The sequence below is a fragment of the Gymnogyps californianus genome, chromosome 4 (genome assembly GCF_018139145.2).
Source record: "Gymnogyps californianus isolate 813 chromosome 4, ASM1813914v2, whole genome shotgun sequence".
Lineage (NCBI taxonomy): Eukaryota > Metazoa > Chordata > Aves > Accipitriformes > Cathartidae > Gymnogyps > Gymnogyps californianus.
The window spans coordinates 29,181,744-29,202,698 of record NC_059474.1 but is presented as its reverse complement, the minus strand read 5'-3'; the positions used below and the strand labels follow the sequence as shown (position 1 = coordinate 29,202,698).

The 20,955-nt window shown below is 41.2% G+C and overlaps 1 protein-coding gene across 2 annotated transcripts in view; it reads right to left on the bottom strand.

The window, feature by feature from the left end:
• Nucleotides 1-396: 396 nt before the first annotated feature.
• The window catches only part of GABRB1 (gamma-aminobutyric acid type A receptor subunit beta1), a 145,174-nt gene continuing 124,615 nt past the window's right edge, over nucleotides 397-20,955 (bottom strand). The window contains exons 6-9 of one of the 2 annotated variants that reach the window (XM_050895555.1): nucleotides 6,087-6,224; nucleotides 5,828-5,980; nucleotides 4,231-4,481; nucleotides 397-744 (exon numbers count right to left, since the gene is read on the bottom strand). In XM_050895555.1, the coding sequence (XP_050751512.1) occupies nucleotides 397-744; nucleotides 4,231-4,481; nucleotides 5,828-5,980; nucleotides 6,087-6,224 (890 nt within the window). The remainder of the gene's footprint in view (nucleotides 745-4,230; nucleotides 4,482-5,827; nucleotides 5,981-6,086; nucleotides 6,225-20,955) is intronic. The other variant, XM_050895556.1, reaches the window with a different exon arrangement.

The window sequence follows — 20,955 nt, the reverse complement described above, 5'->3', positions numbered from 1 at the left end:
CGTGTTTGGAAGCATGCTGCTGTGGGCTGCCAATATGTAGTAAGAAACACAGTAGGACTAATTTTTATTCCACTTAAAAGATAAGAGCAGGTACAGAAAGGTCATGAGTGATGCACAAACTCTTTGTAAAAATCAAGGTATAGTGCCTTTGCTGAAGATGCTCTTTAAGAGCAGATCTGTACTATTCTGATCTGAATGTGGTAAGGCTGGATTTGGGTAGGTGGTTTGTTGGTTTGGTTTTTTTTTGAAAGCTTAAATCTAGAAGTATTCAATGGCTGGGTATCTTACCTTGAACATGTAACATTATGGCTACTGCAGTTCTTCAGAGTTAACAAAATTGAGAAGGAAAAGAAACAAGTCTAATTATATTAGTCTATAGTAATGTTATTGCATAAATCAGTGGACATAATACAGCCAATAAACAACATTGAAAAGAATAAACGTGATGGGAAAGACCATTCTGGACCACTTGTCTATGGAGTTAACATCAGTCAAATCAGGGATTTTGACTTTGATCTGGGATGCCCTTCTTCGTAAGCGTCCTTTTTTATGAAGCCTGTGCCTGTCCAGAGCACTCCTACTGTAGAGGTCTCTGCTGGAAGTGGCTCTTCTATACTGCAGGTTGGCGCTGTCGTATGTGTACGTGGTGGCTCGGGGGTCACGGAGGCTTGTGAACACGTCTGAGCTGCTGACGTCATTTCGTATTTCAAGTGGGCTAAGAAGCATGTTTCCATGGGGATCAACCTGTGTCAAGGAAGGAATGTGAATTAGACAAGTTCCTCAGCCAGCCCAAGGGGCTTCCCAGATGGACGGGTACCTTCTGGCTTTACTGCCAAGGCGCTCCTGGGGCTGCAGTGACAGTCATGTCTTGTACAGCGTTGACAAACATGAAAAGATACTGAGTAAACTTTCCTGACTAGTGTGAAATTAGCTATTAAGCATCTGAGTACCTTCCATCCTGACCTGGCTCCTTGATCTGGGACCTTTTAATTCAGTTAGTTATCTCATCCCCTGTAAAGTAAGACTTTTCTAATTTTATCTTTAACTTAGATCATGGTCTTTATGAAATACTGATTTTTAATGTCTAGTGACCTGACACCCGAAGCTTTCGCGTACTCAAGGTGAAAAGAAAATGTTGCTGTCTCTGCCCATTTTATACAGCTTCATACAGTTTCAGTGCTGTAGGTTAGTTTCAAAAACAGTTTTGTAACAATGGGTTCATCATATGAAGAGCACGTAAGTACATGTGCATTTTATCAGTTATTGTAAAATGCTTGTGATGAGAATTAATTTTGGAGAATTACTATATTGCAGAGATGGAAATCCCTACTCCCCGCAGCATACCATTAACTTGCTCATGTGCAGATAGAATAATCCATTTTACTCAATGAAACCTTACATTCAGTTGCATTTTTATATGTCGGTACCAGAAACAGTTGTTTCAAATATGTTTATCACTTTATTTGTGCTGTTAGTTAGTCAGGGCACTGTTTTAAGTACCTAAGCAAAGAACTGGAAACTGCAACGGGTATGTATGTGTCTGGCACAAACAATTATATATATGTATATATAAAATATATCTAGCTTTGACAAATGGACAAGGAGATATAAACAGTCTTTATGCTTTATTCAGAGAAACAGAAAGCTTGTTTACTACAAATTAATATTTTTTTGCATATGAAAAATTAAAATGGCATAAATTGTGAAACTGGAGAGGCTTTATTTCCACCTTCTTCAGTCTGTAGAGCAAGGAACAGCCACAAATGGAACAGCAGTATGCTTTCATTTTCCATCTGGTCTTCTCTATACAGTGTTAATATCACGGTCAATTTGCTGAGTGTTGCTCACGTCTAATGCTTTTGTTATCTGGTGAAGGAATTTGAACTCTTTTAGTCATGGGAGTTGTTTGTCAGATGGGAATGAGCAGTATCTTCACCTGGCACAAAGAGAGGAAGCACTGTTACATATCTTCTATTGGTTATAGGTCCCTGTATGTATAAGTGGTATGGTCAAGAGTAAAAGGGAAAAAAATATCCTATAGCTGTATATACTTACAGTTGTACTTCTTTTGTGCTCCAAAAAATCTTTCCCCTGCTCTGGTAGAGATGTCATAATATCAGTGAAAAATCTCAAAACATGATGGAGAGGGGCTGGGAGCTCTCTTCACTAGAGGTCACATAACCTTACTGTGTCCTCCTGCTCCGGTCATGTGCGTTCTTCCTGCCGAAGACAGAAATATGGCTGTTGGACATCAGCATTTCCATGCTGAGTAAAATGAATGCTCACAATGTCGCTCACCAATGTATCTCCAGTGGGATAACAAAATCCATTGATATCCACTCACATGTGTGTGTCTATGTGTATGTGTATATATATATGTATCTAAAATCACAAACCTGCACTGTACAGGCAGAAAGCAGTCTGTTCACTTAAACCATTCTGTCTCAGAATGGAATTGCAGTCTAAAGTGTGAACATTTACAAATCCTGGTACAAAGCGTGTATGCCTTCCGTTTTCTGTCAGAAAAATGCTGGTGTATGCATGTGGTGCTCTGAAAAGTTCAAGTGTGGTTGTAAATACTTCCCATCCCATTCTGAGTACTGGTCTCAGCGTAATCTTTGCCAGCATTACATTTAGACAAAAGCTTTTGGTCATGAGTTAGGGCTTTTTTTTCAGTTAAACAAACTCTCCAAATATGTAGGAAAAAGAGCTTACCTGCACTCTTATCCTTTATACTTTCTCATCCTTTACTCAGTTCAGTGCACTGGGGCCCATGTAGCCAAGGCTGACCTCTGGAGAAGTGTTGCTTCCCTCTTCATTAGGAACCCTTGCTGTGCTTCTTCTCACCTAGGCTGGGTTATCTCAGGAGCTGTTGAGGTGGCTGGTCAGAGTTTGTGGGTTTTGTTTGTTTTTTTCCCTTCCTTATCTTCCATAGAAATGGATAGACAGTGTCTGCGCACAACAATCTGTAACAAGGTGCCTTATCTCCTCTGCTCTGTGGAGGACAACACTTTGTGGGACCTTGGAGGCTACTGCAAGCCTGAACTGAATTTGTGCAACCACTGTAATAAAGCATCTCCTACACATTGGGACAGGAGGCGAATGCGGGTGAGGACTTCTAATGGGCTCATGAGTTCACTGAGACTGAGGACATGATGACTCTGTTAATGATGCTTAGCTGTAGTGGTGTGGCTGCTGGGACACAAGACACACAACTCTAGAACTAATAAAGTATCACAGAGTTTCTGAAATGCACTTCCTGACATGCATGTGAAATTGCCACCATCCATCAAGCTAGTCTTACCTGTTAGAGTTTTATGTGTCAGTCTCATTCTTCAGTCTGAACAGAGGGCTCAAATATAGTTTTGTCCAAAAGTTATCACCTCAGGCCACAACAGTACAGAAGTTTATAGGACAGCCTGGGTAAGATCTCATTAATACTTGGATGTAATATATTGTAAGAAAAGCAGAGAACAGAAGAAACATTTTGGCTCATTAAGATATGTATTTTCCTCTGAATCAGACTGGGCCAAATACACCTGAGGGAAGTGTTTATTTCTGAAAAACTGGGAAAAAACGAAATAGGTTTATAGAAGTTTGCAAGTGCTCAGTGATGTACTGCCTAATTGAACTTTTCCCTGTTAAAAAAATGTCCATAGTATTACTTCCTGGAGTTTGTCTGACTTGTTTTTTAAGAGGGGGTAGCTGTGGTCTGCTTGAATTTAGCCTGAGGGAAAAATCCTGACATCTGTGAAAGCTGTTACAACTTAGCAGCATCTTCCTTGCATTCCTGGAAGCTCAGTAGTGCGGGCTTCATTCAAGACTCACTGAAGCAACACTGTCTGTCTTTGCTTTCTATTTTTTGTGAAGTTTCTGTGTGTAAAGAGGAACTATATAATAAACATTTCTTCTATACCACCTTCTATAGCAAAGAAATATACAGCTGAAATTGTAAATATTTAACTTTCTTGTACCCCTTGTATTTCTTCTGTGCTGCAAAGAAATGCTTGTTCTGAATATTCATTTCCATTTTCTGTAGTTTCTTACTCTGTTTTCAGTTGAAGACGGAACAAACCATATGTTGCTGTAATCTCCTCAAAATATGATTTTTCTCTAGACAATCTTAAATGCTTTTGCATATGTGTTCAAACTGCATTTATCTCTATCATCATATACATCAACATTGTCACAGCAGAAATAATGTTTGAAAAGTTAGCTTGAACATTTTACCTGGACTCTATTTGTTTCCAGTCTGCTCTTCTTCCCTGTAGCATGTCCTGCCCTGCCTGCTGCCTTTTTTTGACGTTGGGGTCCTTTCCCAAAGAATATGTAGTTTACAAAGGCATATTCCAGCAAGGCCAGGAACACAAACACAAAGCATCCCATCAGGTAAATATCTATTGCCTTGACGTAGGGAATCTTTGGCAAGGTCTCCCTGAGGTGGGTGCTGATGGTGGTCATGGTCAGCACAGTTGTGATTCCTGCAAAAGGAAGAAAAAGACATTGACTAACAGGGCAGGGAAGGAGATTTGAGCGTGAAAGGCATCATGGCAGCATTGCCCAGCTACTATTCACTTCTTACGCAGATGGCTTAATTATGTGATCAGATTCTTAACAGCCAAGGGAATGCATTTTGCAGGACTGGAAAGGAAGATATCCTTGCAGGCTTGCTGATAGCACCTTCCTTGGCTTTCCCTGCAACGGAGGGTGAACGAAATAGCCTTCAAAAGCCCAGGCTATCTTGGTACATCTTGCCTTAATTTTTACAATAACTCTGCTAGGGAACGTGGTGTTAGCTGACCTGGATAGCAAAGAGTTGATCACTGTTCTTTCTGTCTGAGGAAATGCTTCTCACTTTATTTACAGCAGCAGCCCTGCTTGACCCCATAGGGTGGCTTGCATTGCTCTGGGGAACTGGAATAAGTATCTAGCTTTTGACTGAAAACAGAGGATTGAAAGGAGAAAGGGAAGCTTTATGATAAAGTAATGGTCTTTGATGACGAGAAAGTGATATATATATGTTTGTACCAAAACAGCTTTTCCTGTTAAAGGGGTGCTTGCAAGTAAAGCATTTCCATCTCATTGTGTTATCCATCACTGCATGATGCTTTCTTTTTTGTGTATGTGTGTTTTGTTTTACTGGGATGAACTTATTATTTTTTAGTCTGCTTTAATCACAGGTCATTAATGCATCTAGATAATAGCTCTAGGCACAGGTGTAATGAGTTCAATTTACAGAGAGGTGGGACAAAATAGAGGTGGGACAAAATGGCTTTCTGGCATTAGCATTTGAAAAGCGTATCTGCCTTACAGCGCAGATGGTGGCAGAAGACCTTGGTTCTTATGGAAAGATGTAGGAAGGAACATAGTATGGGAAATAACCAACTATATAGGTAAAACAGGCTTATGTGGTGTAAGCTGGTCTATCTCCACTGATGTCAGTAGGATCTTGTGTATTCATTCCAGCCACACATCTGACCTGAGAGGACACTTTTTCACATCAATGAAATGTTGATGCAGCACAGTGTAGATACCCTTAGATACCTGAATTAGACCTTTACGCTTCAGTTTGGAAGCAAGATACTTTTGGCCTGATCCAAAGACCAATATGGCAACTGGAAGTCAGTCAGGATCCCAACCTAACTGCAGAGCAAGAACTTCAGATGGAGGCAAGGTGACACCTGCCTGCCTTCCTGACAGTGAAGACCCTACCCTGCATGTGCAAGATCACAATTAATGCTGCTGCAATCAACTGTATGGATTTGGTGCTACTGTATTCAAAGGCAACAAGTATCTATGTAGTTCAGTGCTTTTGAAAAGAAGTTACCTAGAGCAACTCTGGCTGCAGAGGCATCATAATTGATCCAAAAAGATACCCATGACAGAATTGTGATCAGCGTGGAAGGCATATAGGTCTGCAAAATGAAGTATCCAATATTTCTTTTAAGCCGGAAGCTGAGTGATAATCGAGGATATGCTCCTGAACGAAAGAAATCATAAAATGACTAATGCGTAACAGAAGTTAGACACTAATATTTCTGGGTCGGGGAAGAGGGGGGGAGCTTTTTTAACTAGCCAGTGCTTACCTGTTGTAAATTCCACTCTCTTTGATACCATCTTGTAATCAACGATAGAAAATTGTGGGAGCTCGATGTTATTAACTCCCGTTACTGCCGACTCTCCTCCATTCCAGTAAAATTCAATATCATCAGTAGTGTACCCATCTGAAACGGAGGCACAAGTTGATTATTGATTTTTCTTTTTGTTTTATTACTTGACTTAAATAGTTGTGGTTAAAGTGGAAGGAGCTGCTGTTAATCAGGAATTCGGCGTTCTGTTGTGTGACATTTCTGTTATACACAAGCCATGTAGCCTCCTCTGTACCCGGGGGAAGCTTCTAGGTGTGGAAAGGGAGAAGACAGAAAACAAGGCCAGAATTTAAGATTAAAGATCAATTTTTTAGCCAGGTCTAATACTACTACTTTTCATTCAGGCTTGAGTTGCTCAGTTTACCCAAGAGACTGATATAACAGCAGTGAAACTTTTAAACTCTCTAGGAGGAGCTCTGACAGTAAAACCAGGTTCAGTTCCCAGCTTTGCATTTGATTTCCTATGCAGGCTGTGACAAAGTAGAGTTTGGGGCCAGCGGAGGCAAAGATGATTCTAGAAGAATTCAGGTGCCTGTACTATTACCTGACAACGTCTGTTGGAGCTGTAGGTATCCTTTTGATATTCATGCGGTATTTTATATTTTAATTAGACCATGCCATCTTTGATCTTCTGTTATCACAGAACTATTTCCTATCAACTTCAAAACTAGCATGTTTCTTCTCTTTCCTTTTAACAGTGATGTTGATTATTTATCATTTAATTAAAAATTAATTTGCCATCTACCACTGGGAATGTTAACATTATTGTTACCGTTTTCAAAAACATTTTGATTAAACTCAAAAGTGGCTGAGTTTCAGAAAAAAATCTCACAATTTATGACATTTTTGAACGAATATTTAGACTGGTTGCATTTTACTACTTTACTGGTTGCAATTGATTTAATTTTACTACTTTCTCCAGATACCTACCAAAGGAGAGAACATCATCTCATCTATTTTTAGACTTTTCCTTCAGGTGTTAGGTTTAATCAGGTTTAAATCATATAACACAGATCAAAAAAAAAAAAACGTGTTTGAACTCAAAGCTTTAGAAAACTTGTCAGTAGTTTTGCTAGCTGAACCAACCGTAGCATCAGAAGCCTCTACAGAGTTAGGAACTCATCCTTTCATATACACCAGTAATGCAATTTCTAGCTAGGGAAATTAGTCTTGAGATGTCTTTTCCTGTGATAGTGTCTGGTAATAGCCTCATCTCTGGAAGGCTGACCATATGCAGAACGGGTCCGTAGTTTCCCTGGTGACCATCAGAGAAGCTCTTACAACTTGCTGCCAGGCTCAAGGGACTGCTTGGAAAGTCTGCAATTATCGAACAGCTATCTTTTGATGCAAACACACAGTGATGGGCTGAACAAGGTTAAGTATTCACATATCTTATTTGTGAACTGCTCAGTGCCATGGTTTGCTAACTATCATCTGAATTGCTCCTGAAACCGTACTAACCTGTGTAATATGGATCGCTGCTGTTTGCTTAAAACTGTGCTTCCCATTACTTATGCTAATTTTTTTGAAATGAACCATTCCAGGGCTGTCACACAGGGCTCTCTGCATGGCTGGTTTTCATTCCTTCCAGGTAGAAGCCGAAAGCTTTTCACTGCAAAAGGTCAGGGTAGCTGCTTGGTAGGGGGACTTCAGTAGCTGCTTTAAAGGCATTGCACACAAACCGCGGGGCCAACATGAGCCACGTGTAGGGTGTAATACAGAATGACTGAAGGAGGGAAAGACTGCTAAGTCTGTTTAAAAGGCCAAGACTAAGATTGTCAGGGAAGTGTTACCTTCATTTTCTTGCAAATCTGTATTATAAAAAATATCTCTTGAATGTTTTCCCTTTTTAAAAAAGATGGAGCAAAACAGAGGAAATGGTAAACTGTCATCTCATACTGAAAGGGTATTGATTATGTCTGGACTCAGTACCACACAGATATCCTCTACATGAGGTAACGCTCACAGCTATTTCTTTGTCTTTAGGGGCTAGAATAAAAAAGAAAGGTGCAGCACTACTTAGATGTTGCACAGGTACTTTTTGCAAAGTCACAGGTGAATGTTTAGATGTGAGAATCCTGGATTCTGCTTCAGGGTTTGGAAGAAAACAGTGAACCTGATTCTTCTGTTCTGTGCCATCATCACCTGGGGCCCTTTTCACACCCCTCCCTCCAATTTTGCTCTGGTTGTGCCGATTCCTCGGCCAGTGCGTGCTGGGACCCAGGGCAGAGAGAGGAGCCGTCTCCAGTCCTCAACAAGTCCTGACTTTATTTGCTGTCTCCTTAGGCAGCCTCTGCCAGCCTCTCTGCAGTTTCTCTGCCTTCTTGACAAAAGAGGGAGTAGTTTGGCCACCTTATTGCAGATAAAATTCCCTTCCCCAAAGGTGAATTATTGTAGATTTAGTTGTTAAAACCACTGTGGTACCAAATAAACACCTGGGATATCACAGGGCAGATTTCAAAAAGAAAACAGGCACAACTTCCTACAAAAGGATTGCACCATGTTATTGGTACAGTGTGTGGTGATGCTGGACCTTTGCAAAAACAGATTATGGGAATTTTGTAATGTAGGCAAATGTGCTTTTCATTAGTCTTGGAAAGGTTTCTATGACTTTGCCTACTAAACGAAAAGTAGAACTACAAGGTTATAAAGTCAATTGACCAAAAGCAAGAACCTTGCATGGAAGATTTCAGCTGATGACAAGCCATCACTGCTGGCAGGCCATGTCTTTAACCTTTACAAACTTAGAAAAGACTTCCAAATACTACAAAAAATGGATCTAGTGTGAGCTACTGCTGTTTCTAATATGCTGATTTGTTCCTTGAATTTACTCTGGTTAAAGCTTGGGGAAATGATGAGAAAGGGATAGGGACGTGTTTCAATCAGGAGCATTCACATTTGTTAGCTCTCTTTTTAGAAGGGTAATTGAGCAGGAACATCTTCCTGTGGTTTTGTATAGAGAGAACCTCAGTACAATCATTATTTCCTTGACAGTCGTTGTAATAACTCTGCTAGACACTAACAAGGTGTAAACTCTCCCTGGGCAGTCCATTCCCTGGTGTGATATGATTTTTGTTGTGCGATGCCCTTCATTATGTGCTTTGCAGGTTGTTCTAGGTGTGTGAGAGGCATTGCTTTCATGGCTGATGATGACTCACAGGTGCAGGGCTTGGAGGCCCTCATGTTCCATAGGCATTGACATTGCCTTTTGCCTTCCAAACCAGCAAACTCAAGAGGAAGACAGTTGGCTGCAGTTTAAAGACTGGAACCAATCTTGGCTCTGAACAGAGTTAACAGAGGACAGATCACTCCTTCTCCCTTTTGAAGTGGATAGTGCCTTCAAGTGAGGAGCCGTAGTGATGTAAATTAAGAAACATTCAGTGTGGAGCAGCGCTAGCTTCTGGCTAGCAGGCCATGATAAACCCTCATTTCTGGCAGCATATGCCTTTAACATTTACAATGGAAGAAAAGCTATTTCAACAACAGAAAAAGCGGGTCTAGTCTGTGCAGTGGCCAGCTCTTAACACGCTGATTTGTTCACTGAACTTATCTGTACTGCCCAGGTATTCCCTCGGCAGCTTTTTTCCCATGTGATCCTTTTGCTTCTGCGTACGTATCCGTGTCACTGCTTTAAAGGGATGCCTCTGCTTTTGTGACAGAGAGAGCAGTACTTACAAGTGTACGGTGATGTCTGAACACAAATTTCATAGAAGTCAGATATTGGGAACCTGAAATATTTCACTTATGTTCATAATAGCTGTCAAGAGTGGTTGCAACTTTAACTGCAGAAGTCTGGAATTATTTCCCCAAATATATGAGACCATGACATTAGTGACATTTAGCTGATCTAATAACATGGCTCGATCTAATTCAGTTATGCCCGTTCCCTAAAAATCAGAATCAGCTTCTCCGCGTGGGAGTCGCCCCTGGCCGAGCTCCAGCGTCGCTCTCAAGGCACCCACCGGCGGCTCCGAGGGGGCACAGGGCAGGCGCTGGGCTCCCCCGGCCCCGCGCGTCCCCCCCGCCCGCCGGCGCGGCGCGGCGCGGCGCGGCGCGGCGCGGCGCGGCGCGGCGCGGCGCAGTGAAGCCCAGCGGCCACGGGGGGGCGCCCGCGCTCCGCGGCGGCAGCCGGGCCGGGGCGCTGCCCGCCGCCCCCAGCCCGCTGCCGCTGCCGCTGCCGCTGCCGCTGCCGCTGCCGCTGCCCGCCGCCCTCCTTCGGGCCTCGGCCCGGGCCCAGCCCGGCTCGCCGGGCCCGAAAGGTGCGGTCCCGAAGGGGTTGCGCCTGTTGCCGAATTTGGCCAGGACGGCCATGCAGGATGCGTTAGAGGAGAGCCGCGTTTCGGGATGGTGATGTGCGCCGAGTCGCTTAATGTAAGCGACTGTGTTTAATGGCTGGACTTCATACGGAGGGCGCGTCGGGATTTGAACACATTTATGCTCAGTATTTCTGGAGCAAACATGGCCTGATTTCTGGGCTGACATCCCTACCAGTCTAGCCCACTTAATCAAACAATTTTCCCAGGATTTCTGCGTGTGATTTTGTTGACCTAAATAATAAGTGATTGCTAAGATTTTTTTTCAATTAATAAAGGTCCCATGAAAATTATTTGATCTATTTAAGCCTTTGTTTGCTTTGTAGATTCTTTTCCAGCTTCAAAAACCATTAAAATATGTTTAATTGCCCAGCTCGAGATACTAAACTTCTGCTTCCTAGAAAATAATGTCTAGAAATGATAATATAGTCCTTGATGTGCCAACACTTCTTTTTTTTTTTCTTTTTTTTTTTTTTGCTTCTAGACCAGCAGCTGATAGTTTAAGTGAGAACACTTAGGTAGAAGTACCACAGATCTAAAAAGTAACTAGATTCAAGCATGGCAAGAAATAGGTTATGTATAAATCTTGCTGTTCACAGAAAAAAATACTTTAGAAATGTTGCTGACATTGTGATATAGCTGAGGTTAACGGTGTATTAGATGTTAATGTCACCAGGCTGTTTTATTTTCCACCACAGCACTTACCATCTCAAATACCCCTGGGATAAATAAAGATCTGTATTACATTAACTTAACAAATAAAGTCATGGTTCTACTATTATTATGGATTCCACAGAGATGTCCAAATGGAGCCCCATTTTCCTTCTGATTCTCCAGGGCAGGCAGCTCCGAAACACCCAGCAACACGGTCTCTGCCTTAGGGATCTGAGTCTAAATAGGGCATTTCAAAAGAATATTTCCACTCTGTGTGCCCCAAATCATTTGGCCTTGTGTAAGGACATGAGGCTGGAATCCAACACTCTTCCATCACTACTGGATCGTCCCTTTCCTAACAACTTAGTCTTCATTGCTGAATGTATTCTTACAATATAATTTTTCTTGTTTCACATAGTTATTATTCCTATGACTGTATTCAAACAGGAAGATAGAGCATTTCTTCTGCGCACCACTGAGGTGGCTCATACAGTGGTAGATTTATTGTACTATTTCAGCTTAAACCTAACATGTGAATGGGGCACCACAGATCTGATGTGTTTCGGAAAGCAATGTCACTAGTTAACATTAAGGTGATGATAGAATTGCTTGAAAAGGGTCCCTGCCACCTGCGTTCAAGTGGGTGTTTGTATAAGTGACTTTTTTTTCATTGAGAAATATTTTCTATAGGCAGACGGCAGATTGTAGCTGGGGATATGAGTCAGAATTCAGCCTAAGCAATACTGACCCAAATGAAAACTTGGTTAGACTGCTGGAGTACTACAAATTGTCAGTTATTTAAGAAGCTTTCTCAAATAAAAATAATTTTAACATATGGGGCAATCTGTTCCATCCCAGTTGGAGACATCACTTCCTATCCATTAGAAGCAGAAAATAGATTTATTTTCTTTAGACTTTATTACAGCATAAAGTCACCCTTGCAACATCCTAATCTAGTTCAGAGAGTGAATTATAACCTTGCCTCACTGTGCAAACACCTTTAATATTGGTTCATTGTTACTTGTTATCAGTTTTTGCCCCTCTAACTTTTTAAATCTCATTTGCCAGTGAGATTTGATACAAGGTTGAAAGTCCTTTGGGAAAGGAATTGTTTGGTTTTGCTTAATATCTCTTTAATGGCTAACACAGCAGGACTTCTCAGTATCACTGTAGTCTCAATAGATGGAAACATTGAAGGTTTCCGGATAAGCAGTCAGACTTGTACTGAAAATGCCTTACTGGTTTATTTGTCTCCTTCCACTGGATTCTGCCAGTGATGTCAAAGGACCTACGGAGCCTAAAATAAATATAATGCAGTGCACAATCAGAAATACACATTAATATGTTTTATCTAGCATGGCTTTCATATGCAAGAGTACCTCTTGTAAGGCATACTGGTATTTTAATTTTTTTTCCTGTTCACTAGCAAGAGTTTCATTCTCATTAGCTATAAAAAAACAAACCAAGGAATTATTAGGAAAGGAAAGGAGAGCAAATGCAAAATCCTTTGTTTGCATTTTCATATGCTTTCCAATTCATGTTTTGCTGTTTCTTGACTATTATATGCAGTTTTCTTTCTTTCCCAAAAATAGCTGTACTAAATTGGCTACAAAGAAGGGCCACGGAGATGATTAAGGATAGTCTTGCTTCTATTGAAGGAAGGACTGACTGAGTCAGTCAGTCAGGCTAAGTCACGATTCTTCAGCCTGGAGGTAAGGTGTCTGAGGGAATGTTATGACAAAAGTCTTTAAGATCCTAAGTTAGCACAGTGAGGTTGAACAGGACATGATTATTCACAATCCCTCACACTTCCAGACCAAGAAAGCAACAAATTGTACGTCTAGTGGCTAGTTTGAAAGAAATAAAGGGAAATACAACCTACAGATAAGCTGCAGAACTCATTGCACAAGGTGACATGAGTGTCAGAAGTTTACACTTGTTCAGAAACTACCATATATTCACAGAATAAAAATCTATCCAGGTTATTAAACACAATGAAACTATTTCTGACTTGAGGTAGCAAAGTCCAGAACACTTACTGGAGGAGTTTACAGGGGAAATATCAGCATATATATCCTATGGTCTGTTCTAGCTTCATAGATATATGCTGTTGGCCACTGTCAGAGACAAAATGATGGGTGAGATAGATGTTTGATCTGAGACAATACAGCAGTTAAGGGTCTGACATGTTCCACTGCAGCCTGATTTGCCTATCTCATGTCTTTCACCTTTACAACTCATATTTTTACTTCATCACTGGAGTGATGATTTTTAGCCTGATATTGAGAGCCTCTGACTCTACACATCTTTGTGTAATTCATGTAAATTAAATTGCAATTAGAAAACCTTGTTCATGCCCACGCATTTTGTGTAGTAATAAGCAACCTGCCCATAGTAACTCAGTGGCCAAAATGTCACTGAAAACTCAGCGGTCTCTTATATGCAAATGTTTAGTGAGCACTGCCAATGATTTAACTTTGAACTTGAGACATTTTGATGACCTGTTGTCTCAAAATTAGCAGCAATGACATTTTAACTTTTTAACAAAGCAAGTGTGCAGTATGTGCTCCTAAGTGGTGTCTTCTTGTGCAGTAATTGTACATGTAACATGTACAGATGCACAACTGCTATTAACAGATCAGCCCTGGTAAGTACAGCCATCATACATCAGTTTCTACATACATTTAGCTAGTTTCTCATAGTCTAGTTTGAGTGGCTCTGAAGCATGAAGTTTTAAAATGTTACTTTAGTTACTTTGGTCGCTACAACTGTTGAGGATCTGTTTGTTCAACTGCTTCCACGTTTCTCCCTTCTTTGCCTGAATCCTCTTCTCCTGTGGGGTTGAAACCAGCAAAGTTCTGAAGTAACACCATCGTGTTCTTGTCTAAAGGCTAGTCACTAGCGATCAGGGCAGAGGCTATGCATGAGGAGATTAACGCCAATAGTTTCCTTGCCTTGCATCCAGGTTCACTTGCTGCTGGTACCAGACTGTCCCTGAGAGTTTGGAGCTGGGAAGAGAGGAGTTGTTTCTTTCCAGTAGCAAGTGTCAGAAATCCCAGTCTTCTTCTCTTGCTTTTGTTCTGAGACGCCTTTTTCCTGAATCTGTTTTGAGCTTTCTTCTTATCCCTTTCTTCTTCTCTTTTTGAATGGACACCTATACTGGATACCAGCTGTATCTCAATCTCCAGAAAGTTGAACCAAAGCTCCTGACCTCTTCTGGTGAGGTATTCTTGCTTTTCTGCCCCTTTTTCTTTTTATCTTCTACTCTTCTTTCCCCCCTGGTTTGATAAGGAGGGAAAAAAATCCATTTTCAGGAGCAACAAAATGCAGACCACAAATTGTTTCTACTCCAATCCTGGCAGCACAGGCTGGGAGTGCCTGACTCGGGATGAGAGACCTCAGTGTGTTGAGAGAGACCTGAGCTCTCCTGGAAGCCCAGTGTTGCAGTCCCTCACCTCCTTTGCTAACTCAAAGGACTTCCACACCTTCACATGAACCAGACTAAGGTAACTTGCTTGCAGTGCTATCAGGAGCACATTTTATGTAGAGTTTATAAGTCCAATGCAAATCACTCTTTCACCCCTCAGTTTCTTCCTCTTTCTTTCTCATCTGGAGCTGCTGTACAATAGATGGCTATCCCAAACTGAGCCATAATCCTGAAAGTTTTTTCTGACTTGAGTTGCTTTACAAAGTTAAAAAGAGAACAACACTATTTATAAGCACATTATGTAAACATTAGCAACAGAGGTCCAGCTGCTTAGCATTCAATTAATTTAGTTCAGTCAGTATTCCATGGTACATAGTTTTGTCTGCTCGTATTGTAAACACATCTTGCCCTTGAGCACTTATTTCATTTGACTAATTAAGATCTACTTCTAAGTGCTCTCATTTTGTTGCCAGGCAGACTCCCCCAATTTTAGATACAGCTGTTGTACTCGGTGAAAAAGGCGTTTGAAATCCAGGTCCATCTGGTTTGTGCTCCAGCGTGTCAGGCCAAAACCTGCTCTTGTTTAAGGCAGTACGGTCTGTTTTCAATAGGACTCAGACTGCAGATGAATCAGGACATGTTGTGTTTCTAACTTATGCCAGCACGGCTTATGCAAGTACACCTTATATTTCTATGCAATATTGTGTTCCCCTGTCTGAGATGGTGAAAACCCTTCTAAAGTTTTAATTACTTAATTCAGGTGTGTAAATTTTTCAGAGAGGTAAATATGGAGGCAAGTACAAGGCCACTGTACTTGGGCTTTTTAGATAAACAGTGAGAATGAAGTTTTCATGGTGGTTTCACTGTTCTGACTATGTAAGTAAGTAGCTGAATTTTCAATTCATGAACAATTGTAGAAAGATTTAAAGTTATACTGAGCTACATGAAAATTTTCATTCAGAAAAAATGAAGAATAATTGAGTGAAAAAAAGTACTTTTCTAAACCAAATTAATTTCAAATAAAAATACTAACTATTTTGACTTTTGAAAATGAAATACTGACTCTTTTTGGAAAATGTATTTCACAATGCACATGTATTGTGCATGTATTACACTTTTTCTGCATGCATATTTTGTCAAAATAGGTACACGTTATTGAATCAATATACTTCACTGGGGAAAAAGCCTTGCTTGAAAAATACCATGTTGTTCTTTAGGATATTGTTACAAGACCATGAAAGGAAATGTAGATTTCACTATTGTTTTAAAACTTTGTCACTGATTTGCTTTACTTGTGTAACCATAGTTCTGTACTGCCAAGAAATAGAAGCAAGAAAGTCCTACAAAGAACCAAAATTTAGGGAAAAGTACATCCAGATCTGTACTTGGTAATAGATTTATAGGTGTAACAGGAAAAAAAAAGGGGCTTCAGATTGAATTCTGGTCTTGGTTCTATAGATGTGACTCCCATTGCTTGTGAAGCTGGGATGGCATTGGCTTCTCCTGAGAAAATTTACCTCTGCTAAGGCACTGAGATAAGCCAGCATCATTTTAAACACTGTGACATGTACTGCAGTTCACAGCTGGGCTAAGCAGTGCAACCTACCAGCATTTTTTGGGGTGCCTGTGTTGCTGAGACTGAATTTGTGCTAGCAATGATTAGGAAAAAAATAGCAAAACTATGGTAGAAAATAGCAAAACTCTGTTACTACTAAGAAAATATACACCACTTTTCATCCATAGACTTTAATGCTATACAAAATCAATCCATCTCCATTTTGTAGGGAGACCTGGAGTGCATAAAGGGGAACTATAGAAGGAATATAGCATACTTTACCAACATGTTGTGTTACTAATTTCACCTTGGCAAATCAATGATAAGCCAAAGACTTGTGTAGAGAAATGTTAGGCCTTACTAGTCTGCTATGACTGTACAGCCTGGGCTGAAAATCAGAATTAGCAAGTTGCGTGTTCCCTTGGGCAATGAACAGGCTGGGTTCAGGAGCAGAGTACAGTCCTGCACCGAGGAGATGGATGGCTTCTTGGACACCAAAGTGTCTGTGATACTGCTATGGTTGCAATTTTTCCTTAAGCACTAACGAATGAGTAGGGGATTTCTGTGGCTAAAAGCATAGGCTAAAGCCAAGGAACGGGCTTTTTAGGTGGTTGATGTACAAAGTCTGTTTAATATCTGTAGTTTTGTGTGGAGGCAGACATGCGGCACACGCTCATTAGTGGACTAAGATGAGGTGTCAATGGAGGGGCAGGTGCTCCATAGAGAGAGAAGGTCCAAGGTCTTACAATCAAAGGATGCTGAATAATTTTCTGTGTGCCTAATCTTGTTGATACAAATTCCTGCCCACAGTAAGTGTGTGAAATATTTGACTTACGGGTTCTGTTGCTTTGACCCTAAATGTGAATTCAGACAAGGCAGTCATGCTCTGTGTGGTTTGGATTAGAAATGGTAATATGTTAAATAACTGTGTGTTTTCTCGGGAAGAGCTCTCTGTAGGTACTTTAGTGTTCATAGGCACTTACAGAATATAAATGAATGAGAATGGAGATAGATTGCTGAGGAGATTAGCCATATATTCTGAGTTAAAAGTAAGTCATTGAGGGTATTAGCCAAAATTGCACCTCACCAGCAGGAACAGATATACTGGATATGAACCTAGCAACCTTTAGGTGCTGCTTCATTAGCTCAGATCTGTACTTAGAGTTACTGTGCAGCCTTTACATTTTCCCTAGCCATCAGCACTATGCCTATGCAGCCCTGACCTTGGCATCCAGTGTCTCATGTGAAATGAATCATTGTCTAATTCAGTTTTGATCTACCTGCTGATGGACAGTTGTCCCTTATAGAAAGCAGGCTTGCACTCCAATGGTAACAAGTATTTGAGAGACTGAGGGAGACAAATGTGCACCTCTCTGCACAGATGGTTCCTGCATGGCCAGGGAGATCTGGGCTGGCAGTCTGGGAAACTCGGTGCTGCTATTTCCGTGGAAGCCTGATGAACTGAGGGCTGCCAATCACCAGAAAAGATAAATTCAGTGTAAAATCGTATCAGTATGAATGAACTCTTGAAACACAACAGAAATGCTCAATGTTTTCTTCTTGAAGTTTCCCACACACTGTGGTTTGCTCATAATGACCAATGTTTCTGTGCACAGTCTACTCTTGCACTTAATGTTTGTTGCTTTAAGTTTATAAGGAAGATGAATAAACAAATAAAGCTGTTAGAAGTGGTAGCAGAAAGCTAATGGAGGAAGCATTAAGAATTTTATCTGAAGGACTCAATTCTGTTCTCAGTTCTGCAGAGTAGATTCATTCCTGAGGGCTGGAGGACTTGTATGTGGGTATACTGCCCACTTAATAAAACTACTTCATGTTAATGTTGTCCCAGGTCAGGTAAGCTGTCTTTCCACATTGAGACTTGAGCTATTGTGTTGTGCCTATTTGTATTATTGCAGGGTCAAGGAGCCATAGGTATAGATCAAGACACAGAGTGGATAGGCACTGAACAGAGAATTTCTCAAGATTTATAATATCTGTAAACTCGGATGCATTTGGGGCAAGGCTTCATTCTCACAAATTGAAGTGAATCCATGAGTACCAGAATCTTCCAATTTGTTCTGGGTTTTGTTTGTTTTATACAGCAATTCACATCTTGGCAGAGGACAAGTAAATACATACACTGTACTTACGGCTGTAACATCCTAGGACAACTGCATTATCTCAAAGCACAACATGCCAGCTCTTCCAACAGTGTGATATGACCAGGTGCAGAGATTATTTTTCCTGCTGCTCTGACTGCAGAAATACAGACTCATTTAAGAGCACAGCTGTTTCCAGAGAAATCAGCCCCTCGTCTAAATGAACCCTTGTTTTTGAAAAGCAAGCCCAGCTTTTCGTTTTGCTGTTCCCCTGGCCTGGGGGCTGTCAGAGGCTGAAGACTGAGACCTGGTGAGGCTGTGCTGGGAAGCGACTCGGCCCCAGCTTTCCTGTCCTCTGCAGTCACCAGAGGACAGCCTGGGCCCTGTATTGGTACCTCTGAGGCTACTGGGATGGCATTAAAATGAGAAGAGCAGTCGCTGAGAATAACTCTGCATTCCTCTGTGTGCAACAGAAAAGTGCTTAAGATATACCAGATAGGTGACTTGGCTAATTTCATGTGCTCATGCACTGAAATAGTTGAGCGTCAAGTATTTGCTATTAAAATCTATGCATCCATATAGAGACAATCTATCCGTCTTTTTGAAAATAAAAAGGGAAAGTAATATAGACTATACTATCAGCATCTGAGTAACTTCTAAATTTGTGTGCAATGTAAAAATACATTGTGAAAGTAAAATAACTGGTTTATAGTCCTCTGGGGAAAGAAATCTTTCCAAAGTGTGGAAATAGAGCAGCCGCTGTGGCTTAACACTAGTGTACTGTGAAGAATGAATTATTTTAGCGTAGTGAGTGGCTTAAAAGATGAACGGTAAGGAATGACTTAAACTGAGCCAAAAATACATTTTAAATTTTGATGTGAAAAAAATGAAACATACAGTCCTACTTGGCTAAATTCTCAGTTTCAATATCAACAAGCTATTTGTGAATCTGTCTCTCAGAGTATCTGAAAAACAACTTGCTCAGCTCCACAGCTCTGTGCTAGTCTTTCTTTCCCCTGATGTTTAAATCTGCTGCTGTGGATGCTCGTGCCATAACTTTAAAACCACTCCTGTTTTGCTGTCAGCATGTTCTCTGAATGCCTCAGAAGGATGGCATTTCAGCTATGTCAGAAGTTAACGTGGATCTACAGATTGTTGCTTGCGTGCAGAGTCTCCATGGGCGATCCTTCTGAGAGTGAATTTGCAGTGATACAAGCTCAGCGTGTGTACTCTGCATAGGGTATACGGAGTGACCTAGGGTGTCTTATCTGAATGTCTTTAGAAATGATTAAAGTGTGTTTCAGATTGCAAAATGTGTTGCCCAGAGAGCAGTCACTTTGCTGTCCCAATGGGCAGTAGATGGGATCACACCAGCAGCCTGCGTGGGCCTATCTCCATTCCTGCTCTTGCTGGAATGTTTCCTATGGTACTGTCTTGCTTGTTTTATGAGTGTGCTGTGATAAAATGTGCTTTTCTGTTTTTCTGGTGTTAACTATGCTTTTGCTAGGGTTTGTGGGAGCTAGTTGCTTGAATATGGCATTTGACCCATGGCAGAGCCCTTGTGAAGGCATTTTGTGCATGTCATAGAGCAGGCAGCAATGGGAGTACAGAAGAAGGCATGGATGGAGACCCACTTGCACACTGGTGAATTGGATGAAATGCTAAGAAGAACCTCATATCACTTATAGCTGGCAGATTAAGTCAAGATGGGCAGACAGGAACTCTTCTGCCTTTTGCATTCAGATAGTTAATCTCAGAAAGATCCCACTGTGTGAGTGATCCGAGTTTTGGAACAGATACGTCGCTCACTCTCTTCACAGTGCACCAAGTTTGAAAGAAATTTAAGGCTGAGTATGTATTTTGGAGCAGTTAAAGGAATTGGCCAGAAGCAGAAGAGAGTTCTTATTCCCAGCACTACACTGTAATAACCAGAGACAAGTCAAACTGGAGAAAATGAGGGTTTTTTTCCCCAGGGTTTGCAGGGCCTGTGGGAAGCGACACATGCTGGGACACGGGTTTATGCCTGACACATCTCACAGGGGAGCAGGGGGAGTCTGACAGGCAGGTGAGTGAGAGAAGCTCTTAATTTACAGATGTGGCAGAACCTAAGCAACTGTGAGGGGTGGGAGCTGCCCTCACTAGAAACATGGAATCTCTTAAAAAAGGCATAGAGTTGAGCATCCTTCCAACCTTGTTTTTGGGAAGGGGCCTTGCAACTGGTTTTTAGAATACTCTGAGCAATGAGCTCCTTTAGGAGGGGAGAAGTTATGCCTTCTGTGGAAGCAATTTGATATGCTTGGTGAGAAGAAGCAGGATGAGACCAGATGCCCGTTTAGTGGTTTTGGATACTTTAGGGAAAAGACATGAGTGGATCCAGCTCAAAGCTCCTGCTGCCTCAGGTACCAGCACAGTAGTATTCATTAGTGAATTTTTATTGCCAGGCATGAATAAATTACTAGATATCTGGTGCTTGCAGACAGGCAAAGGAAAAGCTGTCTGGGAAAGCTTGGATTTAAGACAGGTTTTTCATCTCTAATAAAAATAGCCCTTTTTGTTTGAGGTGTAGGTTCTTAGATCCTTGGTAGTTCAAATGCAATCATACCCTGGATCAATGCAATCTTGTCTCAAGCAGGGAGCTGTGATAAATCTGTTCAAATCTCATTCTGTCAGACCACTCTGTGCCAACAGAGGTGATAATGAATGCTTAGGTATGAACACACAGTTGTTGTTTTTTCTGGCAACAAACTATGTAGAGGTT